This window comes from Myxocyprinus asiaticus, chromosome 12 (genome assembly GCF_019703515.2).
Source record: "Myxocyprinus asiaticus isolate MX2 ecotype Aquarium Trade chromosome 12, UBuf_Myxa_2, whole genome shotgun sequence".
In the NCBI taxonomy this organism is placed as follows: Eukaryota; Metazoa; Chordata; class Actinopteri; order Cypriniformes; family Catostomidae; genus Myxocyprinus; species Myxocyprinus asiaticus.
Genome location: NC_059355.1, coordinates 37,530,677 through 37,556,678, shown reverse-complemented (window position 1 = coordinate 37,556,678; position 26,002 = coordinate 37,530,677). Strand labels below are relative to the sequence as shown.

Sequence of the window (26,002 nt, the reverse complement as noted above, 5' to 3'; positions counted from 1 at the left end):
TTTTAATTAATATCCTGGTCCGTCTGGGGGCCTGGGTAGCTCAGCGAGTATTGACGCTGACTACCACCCCTGGAGTCGTGAGTTAGAATCCAGGGTGTGCTGAGTGACTCCAGTCAGGTCTCCTAAGCAACCAGATTGGCCTGGTTGCTAGGGAGGGTAGAGTCACATGGGGTAACCTCCTCGTGGTCACAATTAAGTGGTTCTCGCTCTCAATGGGGCGTGTGGTTAGTTGTGCATGGATTGCGAAGACTAGCATGAGCCTCCACATGCTGTGAGTCTCTGCATTGTCGTGCACGGCGAGCCACGTGATAAGTTGCACGGATTGACTGTCTCAGAAGCGGAGGCAACTGAGACTTGTCCTCCACCAGCCAGATTGAGGTGAGTAACCGCGCCACCACGGGGACCTAGTAAGGAGTGGGAACTGGGCATTCCAAAATTGGGGAGAAAAGGGGATAGAATAATTTTTTTTATATATATATATATATATATATATATATATATCCTGGTCTGTCTTTTCTTACAATGGCAGTTGACAGTGACTTTAAAGTCGCACTGAAGTACCTTGATGAGCGCTGTTTGATTCACTGTTTTGACATATTTCCTACTGAAACAGGAATTGGGTGTTGGGACATGTAGGAACGACTCGACCCATTTAAAAAAAAGTAGGCTTTAGTTTACACCCACACACACATGCCCCTTTCCACCGTGCTGTGGAGTCACTTACTGGGAAAACTTGAGAAGTGATCTCCGTACCGGCCAGCTTTTTAAAAGTTTTGAGAACCAAATGATATAACTATCAACATTACTACATAACCAGCCCACAAATGCACACAGCACATCGCGGTCTTGGCTTACGATGAGGCAGAAGCCGTCATGACAGTACAGATAATTGAGAAGCGAGTAAAAAATAAAACATAATTTTTTTTATCCCAGTACACTAAACATAATGAATAAAGAGCACTTATCGAACTGTACATCCCAAGAAATCTTCGGCTGCACAAAAAAATATAAATAAACTCCAGCCACTTGACCTCACAACACAAACATGAATTCTCAGATATCCATCCTTCTGCGAAGTTTAAGAGTTCAATGTTGTTTGCTAATTGCTGCGATCATTTCATGTGAATGACGGAGGGCTGGAGGGGATGAAACTCGTCTGGCTATCGGTCAAACTTATTGCTCAGCCCTCACACCAGGACATACATCAGCAGACAAGAGAAGTTGTTGCGAGTGGGGGGGTAGGTTGTTGTTTTTGATTAAAGATTAAGAGGGCAAACCATTTTTTTTTTTTTTTTAAATAGTGTGCATGAATATATCATTTATAATAAAAAAAAAAAAGCAACATCCAATATGAAAATAAGAATTGTCAATTTTGAATTCATGGTGACTTCAAAGTTTTACAAAAAGAACCCAAAAGTATCATAAAAGTAGTGCATGCGACTTGTGCTTCTGTATCCAAGTCTTTTGAAGGTGTACAATAGGTTTGGTAAGAAACAACCCCCGAAATGTAAGAAAATCTTGACGTCCATTTATTCACAATGTTCATAATGAGTGCTGTGAGAGAAGCTAGTTCACAATGGCTTGCATGGTTAAGCGATAACCTGCGTTGTTTGGTGCAGCATGAAGGTGAATCAATTCTGACAGATTTTTCATTTTTGGGTGAACTATTCCTTTAATTTCTGACATTTACCAAGTTTCATAAATAGTGTACATATGAATGTATGTTATTTTATTAACTTTACGTAATCACATACAGAGTTGTCGGCAGCTGCAGGAAGTAGTAAGGTGGTGTGCGGTATGATGGAAGCAACAGGCTCTGTGTAACACTGCCAGAGGTAAAATGACAGTCTCTAAGGACAGTCACCCTAAAAAGAGTGTGTCCTTCTGTCTGTCTGAAGACCACACCCCCATACCCACCATCTGTCCAATCGGGAGCCAAGCAGCAAAGGAGAGGCAGAAAGATTCTATCATCAATCAGCTGTGAGTGACAGCCTTTCTAATTGCAAATGTTAATCCTAATTTTAATTTAATTATCAAGTGATCAGTCATGTTAGGTGTTATCGTGGTGGCTTAAAGCCTTTAATATGTAATTGCTTTGGTTATGAAAATTCTGTCATCACCCTCATGTTATACCAAACCTGTAAGACTTACTTTCTTCTATAACACTAAAGCAGATGTTAGGCAATACGTTAGTCTCAGTCAACATTCACTTTCATTGCATCTTTTCTTAATACATTGAAAGTAAATGGTGACTAAGACTAACGTAATGCCTAACATTTCCTTTTGTATTCCACAGAAGAAAGTCATACAGATTTGGAACAACAAGAGGGTAAGTAATGACAGCATTTTTGGGTGACCTATTCCTTATGTTTAATTTTTACAATTTGTTAAAAAAGCCATGACCTTTGATTTTGGGAGTGAAGGAAAAATAATCTGATCTGTTATGTCTGGAGTCAATCTAAACCACATGTTCTGTCAACAGGATGTCAGTTCGGGCATCTAGACTGCAACCAAGAAGACCAGATGACCTCCTGCAGTCCCCAGCCAAAGGTCTGCTACAGCACCCCAAGACCAGCAGGTGAAGAAGACACTTAACCACTAACACAAACATAGACTCATATGCACACATAGACCAGCATGAATGTATTGCAGACTATTATCATTATGTTCAAATACTAACAATCGTCTGCCTTTCTCTAAGGTGCTTCAGTACACAGATGTCATCTGTAAGAGAGACCGAGACAAGGCTTCCCTTGTCCTACTCTAGCACTCTCCCCATTTCATCTCTATCACCCTCAGTCCCTTTAACCCACAAAACACTGGTGTCACCTACGCTGGTGTTAAAACTTATGATGCCACCCCTGAGACCTGGCCCTTCAGGATACACAACCGCACTGATCAACACAACTGACCAGGACATACTTCTGCCTCCATCTTCATTTACCGTTTCAGTAGCACACAGCAAGGTAACTAACAGTGCTGTAAACATGCTTATTTGCTGTTAAATGGATAGTTTCACACAAAAATGATTATTCTGTTATCATTTACTCATGTTGATGTTTTTCCAAACCTGTATGACTTTATTTCTTCCATGGAACACAAAAGGATGTTAGGCAGTATGTTAGCCTCAGTCACCCCCCCCCCCCCCCATAAAGTGAAAGTGAATGGTGACTAAGTCTAACATGCTGCCTAACATCTCCTTTAGTGTTCTATGGAAGAAAGAAAGTCATACAGCTTTTGAACAACATAGAAGTGTGTAAATACATTTCATTTTTGGGTGAACTATTCTTTTAAGATAATGTTTTGCATATAGAGGATAAGAATGTTGATTAATTTATCTTTATCCCAGTCCTCGTGGTGGCGTAGTGCCTTAATCCGGGTGGCGGAGGACGAATCTCAGTTGCCTCCACGTCTGAGACCATCAATCCGCGCATCTTATCACGTGGCTTGTTGAGAGTGTTACCGTGGAGACCTAGCACGTGTGGGGGCTTCACGCTATTCTCCGCAGCATCCACGCACAACTCACCACGCGCCCCACCAAGAGCGAGAACCACATTATAACGACCACGAGGAGGTTAACCCAATGTGACTCTACCCACCCTAGCAACCGGGCCAACTGGTTCCTTAGGAAGCCTGACTGGATTCACTCAGCACACCCTGGATTCGAACTTGCGACTCCATGTGTGGTAGTCAGCGTCTTTACTTGCTGAGCTACCCAGGCCCCAGTTACCAAATTATTGTTATTTTTATTTGTTTTCTTACCCCAGAGCATTAAATTGGGTTAAATGTTAATTACATTTTAATTTTAATCTCAAATCAATTTAACAGTTCTCAAAACAGCTACATATTTTATTGAATAAGCAGGCTTTTTTCTTCAGATGGATACAAGTTTTGAGTTGCCTTCTAAGGATAAGCTAATCATTCTCTAAAGGCTTGTGCATTCTATAAATAGTTTTTCTCTTTTTAGGTACAGCAATCACACTTAAGATATAAGGAGACTTGACTCGATCCCCTGCTTCTGCCTCCACAAGGTAAAAACACATGCAATCTTCCATAAAAGAAGTGAGTTCTGAGAAATAAATTCTGATTATTTTGTTTTAATTTTCTGCAGTTTGAGGTTAAGTGAGATGTTGAAAGACCATACACATGCTTAAATAATGAAGCATTTTTAATAAGCATTAATAATCTAATTTTTCCCTTGCAATAGATGTGTATCAGAGAGCACTTGAGCAGGAAGAAGAGAATGAAGTAGATGAGCCTGTGGAAGCAGATTCAGATCCGACTGAGAAACTAACCAAAGAACTACTAGATATCAGACTGGTAATGCAACAATACCAATAAGACAGAGAACAGTTACTGAAAGAATGCAGACTTTCAATAGATCAAATGTACAATAATATAATTATTTTCTCTCTTGATGAGAGGTGTGAGTGAAAGGTCTTTTCTAAAATAGCCTTCAATCCAAAATATATTAAAATGCTAACAGCATCTGCAAATGTATAGCTTTTCACTGGGGTGATCTCCATTTGTACTCCCAAGTTTTGAGCCATTACTTCGGAAAATTAAAGTGGCTTATTTATTTTAGCAAACACTGAGGAAACTTGGCTTTGGTTTGAATATTTGTGTCTGCTCCGTCTCTCTCCATCTGAGAGACTAATGTGGTGAAAATACTTGGATTCTGCACGTACTTTGTGTTAAATGTGAAAGAAAGGATTTTTTAACATTGCCATTTCGTGATGTCAAATCGCTTATTCTAGGGGACAACAACCTCACTCTTTGTGTGTGTGTGTGTGTGTGTGTGTGTGTGTGTGTGGGACGTGGCATGTGGCGGAAGCTTCAAAAGGTCTTAAGTAACTGGCTTCAAACAGCAGACATTGAGGGAGAAACTGAAGAAAGAGAAAATGTCTCAAAGGAGTTAAATGAGGTATCAGTATATCATTCTCTTTCCCTCTCTCTTGCACTCTCTCTCTCTCTCTCACACACACACACACACCTTTCTATGTACAGTTAAAAATTCACAAGATAAGAGGACAAGTCAACATTCTTTGATCCACAGGCTGCACTATTGTCCAGAGGACACTGGTGGTTTACATTTTACACACACATTTTTGGAGAATCAGTGTAAACATAAATCAAAGACTCTCAAAACCAGCTGTTGGGTGTTTCACTGTTGATAAATGCTACAGATTGCCTAACCTCTTAATCATGCATATATTTTTAAAAGGTTTTAGGATGTGTAATATTATGAATTATATTGGGCATATTTTATCGATTATTTTAATAATAAATAGATTATTTTGATATGAAAATGACATCTTATTTTTACTTTTACTTATTTCCTTAACAAATAATTTAGCATCATACCCTTTAAGTTTTAACTTTCTTTGGGCTCTATGTGCATATAAGGTTATTGGTTGTAGCATTTGAGAAAAGCAGAAAAACTTAGCTCCTTGTTTAAAGGAATACTTTACCAAAAAATGAAAATTCTCTCATCGTTTAACATGTATCAACAGGAATTCTTGGTACTGAAATGTAGTCTCCCACTCCATAGTACAGTATTCATGGATGGATCCAAAACGGATAACAGTGTGTCAGCAGCATTGGTGATTGGAGATCAACAATATGGCATACGTATTCCAGAACAGAGCTCTATCTTCACAGCTGAGGCCCGAGTGCTGCTACTGGCACTGGAAAACATTGAGCAGGTCCGAGGACGAAACTTTTGAATCGCTACAGACTCAAAGTCTTGCCTTCAAGCACTTGAATCCATGGAGACCGATCACCCCATAATCATAAACATTTTGACTAAAATACATAGATTACAGAAGAAGGATTTCAACATTATCCTCTATTGGGTGCCGGGACATATTGGTCTGGCAGGAAATGAAAAAGCAGATACAGCTGCAAAAGAGGCATTAAACTTGGATCTCAGAATTTCTGATACCACCCTCTGACCTCAGGCCATTAATAAACTCGTATATCACCAATAAATGGCAATTAGAATGGAATGAGTGCGATAGCAATAAACTATATGAAATAAACCCCAGGGTCCAAAGCAACTACTCTCAAAATTTTAAATCTAGGCACGACCAAATAGTGTTTACCAGATGCCGACTGGGCCATTCAAGACTAACACGTGTTTTTACTGACTGGTGAAGATCCTCCCATATGTATACCTTGCCAAACCCTTATGACCATCAAGCACATTCTATTGAACTGTAAAACTTTTGGAACTATCAGAGAATGCTTCTATACAGAGACTTCCTTAATAATTTTTTTTTTTTTTAAATTACCATCTGAACAGATTTTACAGTTTTTATCTTGTATAAACTTAAATTGTCTTATCTAATATTGCAAATATGTATTGATGAATCTTTGTTTGCCATGGGAATAGCCTAGTTGCTGACATGGCATTAAAACTAAATAAACAAACAAACAAACTCTCATCATTTACTCACCCTCATGCCATTCCAGATTTGTATGACTTTATTTCTTCTGCAGAACACAAACGAAGATTGTAAGAAGAATATCTCAGCTCTGTGGGTCCATACAATGCAAGTGAATGGTGACCAAAACTTTGAATTTCCAAAAAGCACATAAATGCAGCATAAAAGTAATCCATAAGACTCCAGTGGTTTAATTTATGTCTTCTGAAGCAATCCAATTGGTTTTGGTTGAGAACGGAGCAAAATATAACTCCTTATTCAATACAAATCTTAACATCAGCAGTCTCCTTGGCGATCATGATTTCAAGCTCGATTACACTTCCTAGCAACATCTAGCATTCTGCGCATGCGCAATCGAGCTTGAAATCATGTGCCAAGAGACTGCAAAGGCAAGACGTACAGTGAAAAAGAAGTAACATTTTGGTCTGTTCTCACCCAAAACTGATTACATTGCTTCAAAAGACTAGATTAAACCACTTGAGTCAGTTTTATGTCTACATTGTTTTATATGTCTACTTTTCATGTCTACTAGTCTACTTTTATGCTGCCTTTATGTGCTTTTTGGAGTTCATTCACTTTCATTGAATGGACCAACAGAGCTGATTCTTATAAAAAAAAAAATCTTCATTTGTGTTCGGCAGAAAAAATACTCAGGATCAGTATGATGAGAGAAATTTCATTTATGGGTGAACTATTCCTTTAAGTCTGGTTTTATTCATTTCTTTTGAGCCCAAATATTTTTCTGATTTATTGTGATGTTTTTTTGCAGCTTGAGAGCCGCATTTCTTCTCTATCTGTGAGACTAAACAGGCAGAAACCCACCATGATTTGCCATGCTGACAGAGTTAACACCATCCAGCCCCAACTACTACAGTCAACGGTGAACACATAGACATCTATTAATCATGGAGTATACCACTAATGTGCCTTGCAACACACTGCCTAGAGTGTGTGATAGCTAGACTTCCCTTTAAATGACAAACGCTTAAAGCTTCGCAGCTTTTCCTGCATTCAATATTGTTCACGCTGTGATTCATATGAAATCGAGGCTATACCTGCTGTGCAACCAATCAACATTTGATTGTAACTTGGTCCCAGGAACTATTCCACATTTTTTTTTTTTTTTTTTTTTTTTGTATTGTGGGGATCCTTGAGAAACTGGAAAATCCAGTGACAGAATTTAAAACCTGTTTTTTTTTTTTTTTTTTTTTTATAACAGTTATCAGGTTGAATATTTAATTTTTTTTTCTGAAACTTGTAAAACACCTTATACATTTCTTGTTTAATAAATCATTCAATTTAATCTCAATCTTGTTGTTTTGATATTGTTAATTACATATTAACTCTAAATAACTTTAGTTTGACTCTTTGACTTGTTACCTCACAGTTAAAATATTGTGGCTGTGTGCATGAAATGTTGGATCCTAATATTGGAAGCTTCATTCAGACGTTTATGTGAGCTCAGATTCTGATTTGATGGATTAAGTGCAGGTTATGGTAACACAATCCCAAACAAAATCTGCACTTTGAAAATGCCCTAAAACGGCAGGCAAGAAGTTGTCTGGACGAGGATGGTCCACGTGATGTTTGAGTTCCACTGTAATATGTTCCATATGTGCGCATTTATTATAACTTTTCTCTTTGAAAACACTCACTTGCCCAATACGCACAATTCTCAACCTAGAACAAACCTACAATGAGGTCTTCAGTTAGCAACATGCCTGCTCCATTGAGGACTTTACGCCAGGGCTTAAAACCTCTGCGCAGGACTCAAAATAGTCTGTTAAACTGATTCAAACACTTTTCGAGCAGAGATTACTAATACAGTTATGAAGAAAGTGCTTGTTATTTTAACTTTACTGCTGTGTTCCATCACCAGCTGGGGTAAGTCCACGTTTGCCACTAAAATGTTTAAACTTTGCAGTTTTCTTTTCATGCGCACGTCTGCTATTTGGGCTAGTTTTACCTGATGAAAGCAAATCTGCGCCACTGTAAACTTGAAACCTAGTAAGGGAATGTGTAGCAGCTTATAGAAACTGTTTAATACTGGCTTTAATTTATTGTCTGCATATAGACGTAGATTTTATTTGCTAAACTGACCCATAAAATCATTCAGTTGAAGTAGTTTATATATTTAATATATAATAAGTTTGTCCCTGCATTTAGGTAAGAAAATGCGCTGGTGTACGGTATCAGAGCCAGAGCAGAGAAAGTGTGCGGAGCTTGCCAAAGCATTGGTCGCGGTCCTTCCACCTGCAGCCGTCACGGCCTTTGCGCGTCTTTCCTGCGTGAAAGCTTATGGCACTGCTGACTGCATTAATAAGATTCGGGTGGGTTATAACATACCATTCACCTTGCAATCTGTCAATGCAATACTGAACTTTCCTGTTTCCCTATTTCTTAATGCTTAATTGTTTTCTCCAAGTAATATTGCATAACCTTTAACATCTTCAAATAGAATAAGCTCTGTCATTTTATTAGTGTTTTAAAGTTCTGCTCTCCTCTCCTGTCAGGATAATAAAGCTGACCTTGTGACTCTGGATGCTGGAGAAGTGTACTCTGCTGTAAAACAGTTTGGTCTCACAGCTGTTGCAAAGGAAATCTACAGGGATGGTAGTTATCATGCAATAACCTGATGTGGTTTCAGTTCTTTTTTTTTCTTCTTTTTTTTTCTCCCCTTTTCTCCCCAATTTGGCATGCCCAATTCCCAATGCGCTCTGGGTCCTCGTGGTGGCGTAGTGAGCCTCAATCCGGGTGGCGGAGGATGAATCTCGGTTGCCTCTGCGTCTGAGACCATCAATCCACGCATCTTATCATGTGGCTTGTTGAGCACGTTACCGCGGAGACCTAGTGCGTGGGGAGGCTTCACGCTATTCTCCGTGGCATCCACGCACAACTCACCACACACCCCACCGAGAGCGAGAACCACATTATAGCGACCATGAGGAGGTTAACCCAATGTGACTCTACCCACCCTAGCAACCGGGCTAATTGGTTGCTTCGGAAGACTGACTGGAGTCACTCAGCACGTCCTGGATTTGAACTTGCAACTCCAGATGTGGTAGTCAGTGTCTTTACTTGCCCCCCTGGTTTCAGTTCTTGTCTGCTGTCTTTAAATCAGTGTATTTCAGCTAGGGGGCCAGGCTCACTAGTGGGTCTTTAGATTTAAAGTGATTTAAAATAAGGAAATATGCTATTATATAATAATCTCTAATTTGTTATAATAAATACAAAAAAAATAAAAAATGCTAAAAAAACTAAGATGTAATATATGACTTCATATTTCTTATTTTAATTCAACAACTCCCTTCAACAACTGTTTTTGATGAAGAACATACAGTATTTAAAATTTAAAATTAATAGTCATTAATTATTTTAGGTCAGGATCTGTCAGGAATGATGACCCGAAAGAGGCAGGTAGCAAATAGTGACAGTTTATTGAAAAAAGAAAAAGAAAAACAGCTGACAGAGCAACGTGGATGGTAATACTGGATACTTGGAGACCAGAGAGGGAACCTGTCAGGTACAGAGGACTCAGGAGCAGCTAAAATGTCCTTGTTAGATAATGACTTTATTGAAACAAATGGAAAAAAACCTGCAAATAATAATGACTTCTGCCAGAAAAGCAGTGGAGCTGGATAATTCAGTGGGTAGTAGACAAGAGAATAGTCCAAAATAGGCCATTGTCCAAAATCTGGGAAGGCAGGTAGTCCAGGCAGAGAATACCAAAGGGAGAGTCAAAATCAGCATCGAAGAGACATGACCGACAAGACAACAAAACCGACAGGAGTAGATGGCTGGATTAAACAGGGCAAACAGCACAAGACAATCTGGCACAAGACAGCAAACAAAGGGATTCTAAATCCTGTCAAACAAAAACAAAAACACATGGAGGGGGAATACATAAAGACAAACAGGAAAACAGCAGGTGGATCACTCTGAAACCCTTACAGTACCACAAAGGGAGCAAGGTAGAGAGCCACAAACATGAGGGAGTCTGGGATCAGACACAATACAGGGATCAAACAAGCAAAACTCCAAACATCTGGACTGAAAGACGCTCAGCGGGGCCAACTGCTTGGTACAATGACACAAGACAAACTGCCCAAAACATGAGGAAAAGATGCACAATATATAGTGAGGAAAATACATGAGGAACAGGAGATACCAATTAACACAACAAGGACTAGCTGAGGAGAAGTGGTTGAGGGAAACAAGCAGGCGGGGTCAGCGGTGCAAATGGCTGGCACAAACACAAACAGAGCCATGTGTTCTTACACAAAACAAAGATCAACACAACACAGAACGGTGAGGGCTTTTAGAACAGGATCATGACAGTACCTCCCCCCTGGTGTCCAAACCAGACATGACAGAATAGGGGGGTACAGATGGAGCTGAGGACCAAGGAGTCACCGGTGGAGTAGGAGACCAGGGCAGCACTAGTGGGACAGAAGACCAGATTGGTTCTGGAGGTACAGGAGACCATGGCATTAATGGTGATGGAGAACCATAAGCCTGCAGCGCAGACAGGGAGGCTCAGCCTGGCTGGATAGGTAGGGGCTTGATTTCCTGCAGGGCATGTTAGGAAGAAGGGCCAGGACAAACTGACAGAGGAACTAGACTAGGCAAAAGGCCAAATTCTGCAGTGACGGCAGTTGAGGAAAGGAGAGGGTCAGCAGAGGCTGCAGGGGTAAGGACTGGAACGGTGGCTACTGCTGGGAAGTGGAGTGGGACAGTGGTAGCTTCTGGGGTGAGGTCAGATTCAGAGGGGCCCACTGGGGAAAGGACTGGTTTGGTGACAACTGCTGGGGCAAAGGGTATGGCACTGGTATGGTACTGGTAACGGAACTGGTATGGCAGCAGGGTCAGGTGGCACCAGGAAGGCAACAGTGTCAGGCGGCTTCAAGACGGGAACGAGGTCAGGTGGCTCCAGTACGATAGTGGTCAAATGGGGCAGACAGAGGATGATGACCTGGCTTGATGGCTGCTGAAGAAAGTGCTGGACCGACTGCTGGGAAGTGGCATGGGACAGTGCCGGCCACTGGGGCAGGATCTGCATTGACGTCGGCCACTGGGGAGGGGAATGAGTCTGCGGTATGTGTGCAGAGGAAAGGACAGAGTCACTAGGGGCTGCTGGTGGAGGGACTGACTCAGCGGGGCCACTGGGGAGATGTCAGGAACGGCAGCAGTCACTGGGGAGAGGTCAGGAATGGCAGTGGCCACTGGGGAGAGCTCAGGAATGGCAGTAGCCACTGGGGAATGGAAGGTCTCCTGGCGGTCAGCAGTGGAAAGGGCGGGCGCCTCCTGGCAGTCAGCAGTAGACAGGACAGGCGCGGACTCGGCCGCCTCCTCCGGAACTAGCTGGAGAGGGGAGAGGGGTAATCACTAGCATGCAAGCAACAGTGAAAGAGGAGCAGGCTATTTTATTCATAAGAAGTTTTTCGCACCTGCATTCCAATCTACATCTTGATATAATCCTTCCTCATGATCACGCAGCGTGTTTTCATCAGCTGAATGGGAGTGTGACGAGATTTGCACTGCACGTGCAAGCCATTAGCACATCAAAAGCCTATCAACTCTTTTATCCGCGCAGACTGACCGAAGCAAAGCGGGCGCGTTTACTCGCGCGATTAACCGAAAGTGAAGCGCTGCCGGTGTTGTGCCTAATTCCGACTGCCTGGCTGGAGCCTAACCCCCTTCGCGTGCACGCGCACAGTAACGTTGTGTTTCCTGTAGATGGCAGTAAAAACACCGAAAATTCATTCAAAGGCTTCACCCTGTTCAGTTGAGTGGGCAAATTACATTGTTTTACCTGTAGATGGCACCATAGACTCTCGAGTCTGTTGGGTATACTGCAGTCTCGTCACATTTCAACTTTTTGTTTAGCCTCCCATTTAGCTGATGAAAACACACTACGTTATCATGAGGAAGGATTTCATCAAGATGTACATTGGAATGCAGGTGTGGAATGTATATAAATAAAGTGGTCTACTTCTCTCTCGCCGTTGCTGGCGTGCCAGTGATTACTCCTCCGTGTGCCATAGGTTGCCGACCCCTGTATTATACCATGGTATTTACATGGTTGCAAAGAATACTGTTTGTCCAATTTACTAACTTATTACCATGGCACCATGTGAAAAAAAAATGGTGCTTTTTGTTGATGTTGTTGTTGTTAGTGCTGTAAACCTGTTTGTCATGATAAAAATATGCATTTGACCTAAATATGCAGGTCAAATGAAGAACAAAATTATTATAAAATATTGTGTGCACTGTTTGCATAGTCAAGGCAAGACTTTGACCAAACATTTGTTTCTGTTCCACTCTGTCATTCCCTCCCACATCTCACTCATTCTGTTTCTCAGGTGGCTGTGTTCTTGCAGTTGCTGTGGTGAGGAATGATAGTTCATTAGACATGCGCTCTTTGCAGGGCAGTAGGAGCTGTCACAGTGGTGCTCGATGGACTGCAGGTTGGAGTCTCCCATTAGGACATCTCCTCTCTCGAAACCTCCTGCCCTGGGCTGAAGATGAGCCCCTCAGTCAGGGTAAACCAGCCAATCAAGTGATTTCCCAGTTTGTATAAATGTGTTTTCCAGTAACTTGGTTCATAACTTAAGGAGTATTCCATCATGTTCTCCCAAAACCAACAAAAAAGTGTTTGAAAATATAATTATGTGCAGAATTGTCTATGCTCAAATTCTCATTGAATTGTCAGCGGTTAGTGCTTTCTTCAGTGCCAGCTGTGTGCCTGGAGCATCTGCAATGGCAACCAGCCTCTGTTCCTTGTGCCAGGGTCAAAGGTCATATATTCGTCAGAAGAATTTCCATTGTGAGACCTCTCATAATGAACCATTCTACCACAACCAAGGGGCACTCAGGTTAAAATAGACATATTCTATAATATGGCCATATCATTAGAAGTGATTTATTGCTGAGTTAATTTGAGAATCTTAAAGTTTCTCTCTGTTTCTTCTGCAGATGTCTACAGTCGGGGGCAGGAGATGTTGCCTTTGTGGATCACACAGCTCTGGACAGCATAGATGGTAAATACAATAAGCAACTCCTACACAGCTTATGCTTTAATCACATTGTTCATTCTTTCACTGTAACAATATGTCATTTGATTGTTTATCTGGGTGAAGTGTAATATCTGGCTATAGACCATTTCAAGGACTATTCGTCGGTTTAAGGAAGTTACGTCTTTGTTCCTTTAACATTTCCTACTAGTTGTCATTCTCATTCAAAACAATAGCGGGAGGTGCTTCATTCATAGTGACTTTAACACAATTAATGTTACTTACATTAACACGATTGTCATAAAATATCATTATTAAAATGTGGACTATGTTGGTCAGTGGCTGGATGCCAGGAACTAATGGAAATGTAAGTGTTTAGATCTTCGAAAAACCAAATGCAAATGGACACATGAACCGCATCAGTAAAGCGTGACAGCTGGATATGTGCAGTACTAACAAGTGTAGCACACATCTTATCCCTGGTAGGTGAATGACATTTCTCTCCTTGCATAGACGATCAGTATCAACAACTTGTCTGAAGTCACTTCAGGTTAACATTTGATGTTCTTTAAGAAAATATGTTAACTCAGAACCTTATTTAAAGGATCCGGCAATGATACCGGAAGTGCCCCTATACCAGTAGCTTTCTAATTCCTTTGTTATTGTTTACATCCATGAAATGGTCTATAGCATTTAAATGTAATAATCTTATATACAATGAACAACTTTTTCACCCTCACTCTTTTCCAATTCATACTTTATACTTTATATTTCCTTAACAGAAAGTCAGAAAGATGAGTTCAGGCTGTTGTGTACAGATGGTACTCATGCCCCCCTTGGCAGTTTCAGAAAGTGTAATCTTGGCAGAGGCCCTGGAGGAGGCGTGGTCACACGAATGAACAACCGCAAAATTGCTCGCAAGTTCTTGGTAGCTGCCCAGGTACATTGTACAAATGCAAAATGTTCCTGTAGATGCTCTAATAATAATATTGCTGTCTTGGCAGCAAATACTGGTGAATTTTTATTTTCTTTTGTAGATGGCATTTGGTTGGAGGGGAAGAGAACGTCAGCGCTTCCAGCTCTTTGAATCGGCGACCTATGGTGGGATTGACCTTCTCTTTAAAGATGTGACTGAGAAGTTGTCCGTTCTGATGGATGACATGGACATGAGCCAGGTTCTGGGACTGGACTATGTGGCCTTGCTCAAGGGCCTTGGACATGAAGGTGAAAGATTGTACCTAGAGATATTTTACAAACCTCTGTACCTATCAGTCACGGTAATGAGAAGCTTAGACTTTCATTTGTATTTGTGTGTGGTTAGGTAGCTCGCTGGAGGACAGTGTGGTGAGGTGGTGCTGTATAAGCCATGCTGAACAGAAGAAATGTGAGCAGTGGGCTCTTAGTATAAAGTCGGATCCTCTTGTGTGTGTGAAAGCCTCCTCCATGAGTGACTGCATTGAGAAGATCAAGGTCCAGTAAGACAAATTCTTTTGGAAACTGTGATTATGAGATTTATGATAAAACAAAAACAAGGTCTGCTCTGTCATTTGGACTAATTCTGAAACTAATATTTTAAAGTACTAATATAACAGTTCTGTAAGCAGGGTCTAAAAACTGCCTAATGTGGGTAAAATGATTTTGGTGAATAAATACTGTTACTCAAATAACTCACCAATTGGCTGTTAACTTTTTTAGGAACTAGAACATTACAAGTTTTAATTCAATCTGTAAGAACAATTTCACTGTAAATTTTGAGCTAAGGTGTGTAAAATTTTCGGTGTAAACCCTTAACATATACCTCGGGTCTTGTGACCCAGGACCTCTTTCCATCCCCTGTACCTCATCCAGTTTTGGAGTTGTGCCCACACCTCTTTAGTATTCCCCAACCTTTTTCTTACGAATAGTGTAACACACAAAAATTGCCTAAACTGCAAAAGAAAAAAAAAAAAAATCTTTTTTTTTTATAATTGCTTAAGTACCAAAAGTGTATAGGATCATTAGAGACCCTTAGTATGTACTGTAATAATGTTTCTTTGTTTTTGCTCTTCTATAAATCATATTTTTATGATTATTTTATATCTATTTAAGTTTCCTATCACAGGATACCTATTTCTTTGTTTATTACAAGACCAAGACCAATGAGTCCTATATTCATACATATGACTATTTTCTGTGCAACAGTGGTGAATTATCAGTATCCAATATGCATGTACACATACTGTACATATTATACATGCTATTTGTTACTCAAAGTGGCGCTAATGTTTCCGTGATTTTTTTGATTTACATTTGACATGGATTTTGATGAAGAAACAATGTGGAAGTAAACTATAGCAAGTACAACACATGAACAGTATGATTTGGGTATTGTCATTTGGGTGTACTACTGAAGTGATGTAAATTGTGCATCTATTTAGTCTCAATAAGTGCCTGAGAAAATACATACACTACCGGTCAAAAGTTCTGAAACACTTACTCATTCTTTATTATAACTATTTTTTTATTATTATTTTTTTCACATTTTAGAATAATAGTAAAGTCATCAAAACTATGGAATAACATAAATGGAACTATGGAAATTATGTTGTGACTAAACAAAATCCAAAATAAATCAAAACTGTGTTATATTTTAGCATCTTCAAAGTAGTCAACCTTTGCCTAGAATTTGCAGACATGTACTCTTGACATTTTCTCAACCATCTTCTTGAGGTATCACCCTGGGATGCTTTTTAAACAGTATTGAAGGAGTTCCCATCTATGTTGGGCACTTATTGGCTGCTTTTCTTTATTATTTGGTCCAAGTCATCAATTTCAAAAACTTTTTTGTTTAAATTAAATTTTAGTTTTAGAATGAAATAAATTAGTATGGTGGCACAATTATATTTTTGTCTACAAAACTAATTTCAAACATTTAAGCATACACCTTCAGATCAAAAGATTTTTAAGATCATGAGAAACATTTCAGTCAAGTGTTTCAAAAGTTTTGACCGGTAGTATGTGTAGCTTGTGTTATGTGTAGTTCAATATGTGAGTGACAGCCAGTTGCATCTCATTACATTTCAGTGAGAAAGTAGTGAATCTTGTTCTAGATTTCTCCTAATTTGTTGCATCATCTCTTTGATAAATGAAAAATAAAACCAAAATATGAGAATATATTCTATTCTATTATTTTCTAATTGTCTTGAAAATGTTTTGAAAATTTTTACACTATCTGGACATTTTGTACATCCATTTGTGATAGATATACGTGCCGGGTCTCTAAAGACCTGGGTATGTAATTATTTTTGGTGAAATACCCATGCATTTACTCACCCACATGCCATCCCATATGTGATGACTTTCTTTCTTCTGCAGAACACAAATTATGATTTTTAGAAGAATATTTCAGCTCTGTAGGTCCATACAATGCAAGTGAATGGGTGCCAAAATGTTGACGCTCCAAAAGCACATAAAGGCATCATAAAAGTAATCAATACGACTCCGGTGTTTTAAACCATATCTTCAGAAGTGATATGATAGGTGTGGGTGAGAAACAGATCAATATTTAAGTCCTTTTTTCGCTGTATGCATGAAGAATGTGAATCACCAAAAACACAAGAAGAAGAATGTGAAAGTGATCTTTTTCTTACCCACACCTACCATAATCGCTTCTGTAGATATTGATTTAACCACTGGAGTCTTATGGATTACTTTTATGCTGACTTTTTGGAGCTTCAAAATGTTGGTACCGATTCACTTGCATTGTATGGACCAAACAAGCTGAGAAACTCATCTTAAAATCTTAATTTGTGTTCAGCAGATGAAAGAAAGTCATAAACATCTGGGATGGCATAAGGGTGAGTAAATGATGAGACAATTTTCATTTTTGGGTGAACTATCCCTTTAAGGGTTCAAATGCTTTCTTCTGTCCCAGCTTAATATACAGAGACAACTATAATTAAGCCTCAAAAACTATGAACACTGTGTAGAGTGACCCATCTGGCCCGACACAACAAAACTGGCTCAAGCAATTGCATCAGTTGAGGCTAGGACAATCTGTTTGTTTGATCAACGACAGATGGGGGGCATATTCAGAAGGCTTTTTGAAAACAATCTTTCCCTTTGGTAGTGCTTGTGGTGCAGAAATTGCATAATTCAGCTTTAAGTGTTATCGTCGTTGATGCAAGTAAAGTGAACCAATCAAATCAAAGACATAAAAGCCATCTAAACAACTGTCACAATATGTCCGTTATGAATATATACTTTTACCACAGAAGAAAAGTGTTAAGATCAACTGAGGAATTGAGTGATGGCTCACCTCATATAATGCTCGAGTGGCAAAATGACCTGTGCTATCACAAATTGCATGGAAAAACATTTAAATTTTAATGGCTGTAAGAAATATTTATGGCAGATAAATTTACTTCTATAAAAATACATTTTTCTCTAGTTAATTTTGCACCCTGACTGTAAGTGAATTGTGATGTCAGAGTCTATCAGAGCCTAGAACAGAATCCACTGTTCATTTCCACAGAGAGATGAGGTGGATGCTGTGTCCCTGGATGCCACTCATGCTTTCATAGCTGGGAAATGTGGCCTTGTTCCTGTTGTGACTGAATATTATGGTATGTGAAATATCCATTGTCAAACTTTTTCATGTCAGCACTCATCAGGTTAATATTTATATTTTCATATCTGATTTTTTTCTCTCTGTTTGTTGATTCATCTGAAATTTAGGAGAGAAATGTGAGCTTCCTGAAGGAGACGGAGGCCATTTTGAAAGTGATGGTAAGGGACAAAATGAGCTTAGTATATTTATGCATCTACTTAATTATTTCCTTACAAAGAGTATGCTTTGACAGAATTGCCATCAGTGTATGGTGTGGCGGTTGTACGTCGGACAAGTCGAAGTTTGTATTTTGGAAACCTGGGAGGCAGACGATCCTGCCATGGTCACATGTACAGCCCTGCTGGCTGGGTTTTGCCTGCAAGAAACTCACTGAGCACAGAGCACAACAGCAGCACCTCTTGTGAGCCGAATAAAGGTACCACATCTAATAGAATATATTAAAAAAGGTTTTATCTCTAGGTTTTTTAGACTATTTTAATAACCTTGAATGTATCTCCTCTGTCTTCAGTATACTCTGAGGTATTTTGGAAAGGTTGTTTGCCAGGAGGTCAAGGCAATTTATGCAAGGTGTGTATGGGTGGGACTGAGGAAGCTTCCACCAAACGGTGTGCTGACAACCATAATGAGCGTTACTATGGCAATATGGGTGCATTAAGGTGAGGAACTGCTGTTATTTACACAGTTCAAATAAAATTGTTTATTCTGGACAGAGAATGTCTCATCCCTCAGAACTAATGTACCAGAATGCAAACCAGTGTAACTTTTTGAAGGCTTTAAAACGTTGTACTTGTTATATTAGGTGCTTGGTTGGAGACCACAGTGGAAAAAGCTTTGGAGATGTGGCCTTTATGGAACACCACAATCTGGAGAGCAACATTGAACGTATGATGAACATCCTGAAAAATCAGTCAACTCCAGTTATACTCCAGCTTGGTTTTGCTGGTATTTTAGTTGTGTTGAGATTGCCAATATAGATATTGTTAACTAAATTAACTTCATTCACCTCACCATGTTCAGTATATTTTACATATATATGGTACATACCATTTGATAGTCGACGTCATGTTATTTGTATTTAGTTAATCAGTAACCTATCATTGTTTAGTCATGTCAGACAGGGTTTAGATCAGTGGTTCTCAACTGGAGGGTTGTAAGTGCGACCCAAAAATGAGCCACAAGTCTATTGTGATAGGGTCGTGGACAGCAAGGAAAAAACAATGCAAAGTGAAAATAATAAATACAGATATGTTGTACTGGTGGGTCCTACTTGTTGTCCAATGTTTAATCCAGATCCTTGAAAACCACTGGTTTAGATATCAAAGTATGTTGATAATCCCTACGTTTTACTCATGTCATTATTAATGTGATTTGTTTGATGGACAGGTCTAAACACCAGTGGCTGGGCAGAGGGTTGGCTCACCTGGGACTTTGAGTTGCTTTGTGATGATGGCAGTCGGGCTCCTCTGACTGAATGGAGAACCTGTAACTTGGGGGCAATCCCTCCAAATATTGTTATGACGCGTCCTGTTCTTACGGCTCGCATTTATGACCTCCTCATGAAGTCACAGGTCTGCTCATGGAAATAATAGTAATTTCTTTCATGACTGTGCTTCAGTCTGTGCACTAGTCTTTTGTAAGCCAATTTAATTTCCATACAATTTCTCAAGATTCCTAGTGTCATTTTATACATGATTGACATTTTTCTTTCTCAATTTATTAGTTATTTTTATTTGCAGTGCTTTGCGCAGTATGTCTTTGTCTTTTTGACCTGGTACTATCTTTGATTATATACAATCAATAATTTTCTAACATTCACCATACCAAACTATCATCATCCAAGGGATGTATTTTGGTTTATAGGAGACCATAGCAGCTCGTCCTGATTCTGGGTTCCACCTGTTTGAGTCTCAGCAGTATGGAGAGAGTGACCTGCTCTTTAAAGATGCTACTAAGTGCCTTGTTCACACCAGCCACATGGACTACCGCACCATACTGGGAGAACAGTTCTACTCACAGGCAGAGAGCATCTTTAACTGCACACACTCGAGTAAGAATAAAAAGAAAACATGCTTACTAATTATAGGTTTGATCTTGGAATCACTGATTTTTTATTTTTTATTTATTTATTTATTTATTTATTTTTAAGAGTGCAAGTTTATTTTTTTATTTTAAATTTAGTTTGAGTAAAAATGATATATGATTTGTCAGATGTTTCAAGTTTTTATTTTGTTTTTGACAGATATCTTGCAGTTCTGCAATCAAGATGTGTGCAGCATATTCTAAACAACCTGAAATTGCATTTACAATGATTTGGTTGTCATAAAGCATGCATCATATATGTATATGATTTATTTTGTAGCATGCCTACAATAATACAATAAAATACTGTTCGAAAACCTTATGACCTTGTGTCATGAATACGTTTCGTTGAAGAGCATGAAAACTGCACCATCTCAGTCTTTCTTTTTTTTTATATATATAGCTTAAAGGTGCAGTATGTAAGATTCAGACACCCTTTTTATTAATGACACCTGTGGCCGTTAAGTGAACTGCAGCCAGCTACCTGTTGCTCGTGCTCACGCTCGTGCACACACTCCTTAGAGAGGCGAGCGAGCATCCAAAACAATGACGTAATGTACAAAGAGACTGAACGTGATTCACCGCCATCATGCTGACAGATGCGGTAGCATAATTAAAATTACAGTTATGATTGTTTTACTACAAACTTTGAGACTAAACTAAAACTACTTATCAGCTAACATAGCATACTGATACACACATACAGCTACATACTACCAAACTATACCAGACAGTTTACTGTTGCACTGTTATGTTGCACTGTTGTTTGTTTTGTATGTCATATGTTGTACTGCGATCAAGAAACCAGCGTATTTGCTTAAATGTATCCTGTATACCTGACTTTTAGTATAAAGAGAAGATCGTTGAAATTATTTAAAAGTTACGAAGCAAGGTAGCTTGCATTTCGTCAGTGTTAGCAGGCAAGTTCAAGTTAGCTAAAATTACACAGATCAATCCTTATGGCACTATATTTCACATGCTTTGCAGTTATGTAAGTTTACCTGTCCAAAAAGAAGAATGCCAATTCAGGGTCGTTTTTGATCCCCAAAACCTAACAAAAGTCCCTCCAGGAATCAAATGCCCTGCCGATGTTCACTCTAGTTTTCGCTTGACCACGATCACGTTCCTGCTTAGCCAGACGGGATTCAGTAGATAAATGTTTTTTTTTTTTTTTGGGCTTACTCTGAGTTTGTGTAGGAGTCGATGTTGTGCTGGGAGCCAGACGTTCGCTGGATTCCATCTCTAAGATAACGTTACCTAGTGTTGCAGTTTGTTGTCGCTGTTGAATAGCGGAAGAGAATCACTGAGTCAAGGCTCTTGGGAGCATGCATAAACGTCACATCCTTTGGATTTTCCCGGCAAATGCGACCCGCTCCCTTTGCATGAAAATCAGTCTACAGGCTTTAACAGGCAACCTAGGAAGTCTGGGAAGGGCTCATTTTTTAAGTTGCGTTACAAGCCATCCACACATTGGCAAAAAAAAAGGCAAATATTACATGAAAATAGTTACATATTGCACCTCTAATATAAGAATCGATACAAAGAGAAATGTTCATTCAGATGGAAAAGCAAGCAAGCAAACAAAAGGAAAACTAAACAGGTGCCAGGGAACACCAAAATAAAATACAAAGAGGAAAAGGGTGCCAATTTATGTAACTATGTCATATTTGCTTACAATATTACAGGCTCTAATTGCCTTTTTACCTTTACAATTATTTGAAACCTTACAATACTGTTTGAAATGGCACCATCTCAGTCAAGCGAGTGATGCCCAAAAGAAATGAGGTTGACGGGACTACATTTACCATCATGCACCTTGGAAGTGCTAAAACAGAACTCTACAGCTTTGAAAGGTTGCTAAACTAATGTTTACAAAACAGAAGACTTTTAGTATCAGGGAATTTATTAATACAGGAACGCATTATTATTTACGTTAATTTCAATGATTCTACATATCTTAAAATGTTGTTAGAATTATCTCCCGGCAAGCCATAATAACCATCTCATGTTCATACTCCTGGCTTGCTTGACATTATTTGAATCTTGTCAATGAGTTAGTTACATTTTTGTAAACCAAATACAAACAACTTGCAAACCTAAAAATTCACTGATTTGAGTATTTCATCATTATGTTTATAATGTAATGATTAACTTTATTATGCAAAAAGCCTCAAAAGTGAAATACTACAATTAAGATCATCTGAGGCTTTGCACTTTAAGGTTATTATGATCTCATAATCAGCTATGACTATTAAAGGTGTGATTTAGCGACAAAAACAATTTCAAATTATGGAGCAGAAGGCATATTATGTTTTGTAAATATAATTGTATTTCATTTTTAAACATATATTTTTTATTTTTCACATTTCAGCGAGATTTTAGAGCAGAGTATAATTTTCTTTAATAATAATAATAATAAATAACCATTATTTTTTTCTTTCTTTCTTTACAATATTGTTTGCATTAAAATTTGCCCCAGAAAGTTAATAAATAAAAGTACACATGATGTAGCTGTAAGGTTGGGAATATATTTATTCAAATAGTGTATTAAATCAGGAAGTAAACATTATCATTCTGTAATATCTTAATATAGTTGAGAAAAACTGTGTGCAAAATTTGGATCATGTTTTGTGGACCTAACCCATTTAGATTAAACACCTATAAAATCCTGCAAATTCATATGCATACTAGTGTGCATACAATATATATATATATATATATTACTTTTTTCAAATAGTGATGGTGCTGTTTTTTACATCAGTAATGTCCTGACTATACTTTGTGATCAGTTGAATGCCACTTTGGTGAATTAAAGTACCAATTACCTTCCAAAACAGCAAAATCTGTACATTATTCCAAACTTTTCGCTGCCGGTGTACATGTACGAGATCTTTACGGATCTTGTTACAGATGTAGTGATGCTATATGTCACAAGTGCTCACAGGAGATGCATTTGTGCTACCAACAGCGATGTGCCTCGCCTGACCACATGTGATCGGATCACCCGAGAGATATACAGGTGCATCTCAATAAATTAGAATGTCGTGGAAAAGTTCATTTATTTCAGTAATTCAACTCAAATTGTGAAACTCGTGTATTAAATAAATTCAATGCACACAGACTGAAGTAGTTTAAGTCTTTGGTTCTTTTAATTGTGATGATTTTGGCTCACATTTAACAAAAACCCACCAATTCACTATCTCAAAATTAGAATATGGTGACATGCCAATCAGCTAATCAACTCAAAACACCTGCAAAGGTTTCCTGAGATAATAATAAAAAATAAATGAACTTTTCCACGACAATCTAATTTATTGAGATGCACCTGTATACTGTGATGTGCATTAATTACAATGCCTGTTGTTCTTCAAGAATCCAGTAGATGGCACTGTTACAGCAAATGTTACAAATGGTTTGAGAAACAGACGTACAAGACCAACATGTAATGTGCGATCAGTCAATAAACAGAGACAAGCTGAGATCTGAGTCAAAAAGTGAGTCATTTTATTTTGAATCATTGAACAAAACAAATACCAGCTTCGAACAAGGTCTTAGTGAGTACTGTATTATGTTTTGCTCAAGTTGTTTCGGCTAGAACATGTTACGATGTCCTTACAGAGCTCAGGTGTCCTTACATGTGCGGTTCGTGGCTCTACATACATCCCGAGGCCACTTCTTTAAATCGTCCACCCAAACCTCTATTAAAGATGGAACGGCTATCCGTATATTGTCCTTATTAAGCTCCGTCAGGCTGTGCTCACACATCTAGAAGTATGAATGAATGATCAACACTGAAACGAAAAAATTAATGAACGTACGACGCAACTACAACTGTGGCTGTGTCTCGTTTGGAAGGATGTGTCCTCCAGAGGTCGCGTTTGTCGGCCGCATACATCATCGAGGCTGTCTCGTTTCATAAAGTGAGTAAGACACTTCGAATGCGGCGACCTTTCACGGGAATTCGGAGGATGCATGAGGTGTATCCTTCGTGGGCACTCACAACCCACAATTCTTTGCTTCAACGGAAATGTCTAAAAATAATGACGCCAATTTGCCCGTAAATATGATGTTCAAACGTAAGGAATGTTAATGCCCAAGTTGAAGTACCTCAGTAGATGGGTGCAGAGTATATAATATGTATAATTATATTAATATATAATGAAAATAAAGTATTAGACTAAAGGTACACCTGTAAAATCTATTTTCTGTTTTCTTTACATCATAACTCTCCTAAAATGTACCTCATGTATTCCCTTCCAGAGAGACTTTGTTCCCTTCTCACTCAAAGCGCTCGTGCTTGTTAAAGAGTGACGTGTTGTCATAGCAACCATGTTACGTTCGTTTCCGTTTGTCCTAGGAAGGCCGTTTCGTTTAAACGAGACTTGTTTAAAGGAGGACGCTCGGTATACTGCAGCATTCAAAGGACGCGTCTTACTTAGCATGCAGCCTTCAAAACAAGACACAGCCACAGTTTACTTCTTAGCGGAAGTACCTCCCACATTTCGCGCAAAGCATCACGGGGCGTAGGAATAAGATAGGTCTTATTCATACTAGCGCCATATTTGATTTTTAATGGGATAGACTTGCAGTCTCTTCAATGGGCTGTACTGCAGTTTAAAGTATTTTTGGATCGTTCAGCGGACAAAACATTGATAAAATATCTGTCCAAGAACATTCAGTGTATAAAGACCTCCAGACAACATGAGTTGTGGAAAATCAGATTGGATCTAGGAGCTTTATACCATTCATGCCATTGAAGAGATGGTAAGTCTATTCCAAAGATGGCACCAGCGTGAATAAGGTCTTTTCTCCAACCACAATAAATGAGGAGCTTTCATGCACCTCATTCATTAAGACTCCTGAAAGAGCTCTGATCATATCTTCAGTTATTTTTTCAAAGCCAGTCAAAACAGGTTCTTTTCTAGAGGCACACACACACCAATAAGAAGGACATAATTATTTTGGAGCAGTTCATCCAGGTGGAACTCAATCGTGGCAAGGTTAAAGATGAATGTGTTGTCATCAACGGACAGTGTCCATAGTGCATTGGTTACAATTCCATACTCCTGTAGTGAGTTGAGATAGAGCTGAATCTGTTCTGGGGATGCTGCATTACAGACGAACAGCAAAGCAGGTTTGATGCCCAGATCTACAGCTATTATCTGAACAGTCAAATCAAGACATGATGACGGAGAGAGACGTTTCCTACCAGGGTACAAGAACTACTGTGCTTTGATTATGGATAATTGATTATTTGCTTATTAATATTTTGGGTTCCAGGCATAGATGACTTGTGTGGGTGATGTGTGTATCTTCTTTTTATTTATTTGCTTTCTTTTTTGTCTCTTGTTTGATTTTCACTTTTTTGTTTTTGGTGGTTATGATATTATTTGGCTGATGTGATGTGGTTCCCTTGGCATGGATCATGTTTGCATTGTTCTATGTATAATACATGTTTAATAAAAAATAATAAAAAAAGAACTTCTGTGCAGCTGAGATGAGAATATTAGATGATGCGACCATTGTTTATGGTTTCTTCTCTCTGTACATTCACATAACTCAGAATGAGATGTTTGTTGACTGGAGGAGACGACATCTATCATCATAAATGTTGAACACTTTTACCAAATTGTTAAAGGCTCAAAAGAGCACAATTATAGCACAGTCTTGCATTGGTCAGTAGAGCTCCATAGTTTCATATACAGTATACCAAAGTCTAGCCAGTCAGTCCACTGTCGGGAGGCTATTTCTAGTCATGCCAGTGCTATCTTACTTGACTGGAGAAAGACCAAAATAAAAAAATGATTGGTCAAGATTACGATCAAAGAACATATTTCAATTCATCAATAAAATCT

General features: G+C 38.9%; 1 protein-coding gene and 1 pseudogene across 1 annotated transcript; both read left to right on the top strand.

Moving 5' to 3' along the window:
- Positions 1-7,933, top strand: part of LOC127448796 (protein SFI1 homolog) — a 14,309-nt pseudogene extending 6,376 nt beyond the window's left edge.
- Positions 7,934-8,136: 203 nt separating this feature from the next.
- On the top strand, positions 8,137-20,469 carry sxph (saxiphilin). Its single transcript, XM_051712999.1, has 17 exons — positions 8,137-8,330; positions 8,613-8,776; positions 8,960-9,059; positions 12,809-12,988; positions 13,159-13,321; positions 13,422-13,486; positions 14,242-14,399; positions 14,497-14,683; positions 14,781-14,929; positions 17,973-18,063; positions 18,176-18,226; positions 18,301-18,483; positions 18,577-18,724; positions 18,868-18,950; positions 19,452-19,636; positions 19,929-20,115; positions 20,308-20,469. The coding sequence occupies exons 1-17, from the start codon at positions 8,276-8,278 to the stop codon at positions 20,349-20,351; spliced, it is 2,193 nt and encodes a 730-aa protein (XP_051568959.1). The 5' UTR covers positions 8,137-8,275; the 3' UTR covers positions 20,352-20,469.
- The last annotated feature ends 5,533 nt before the right edge of the window (positions 20,470-26,002 follow it).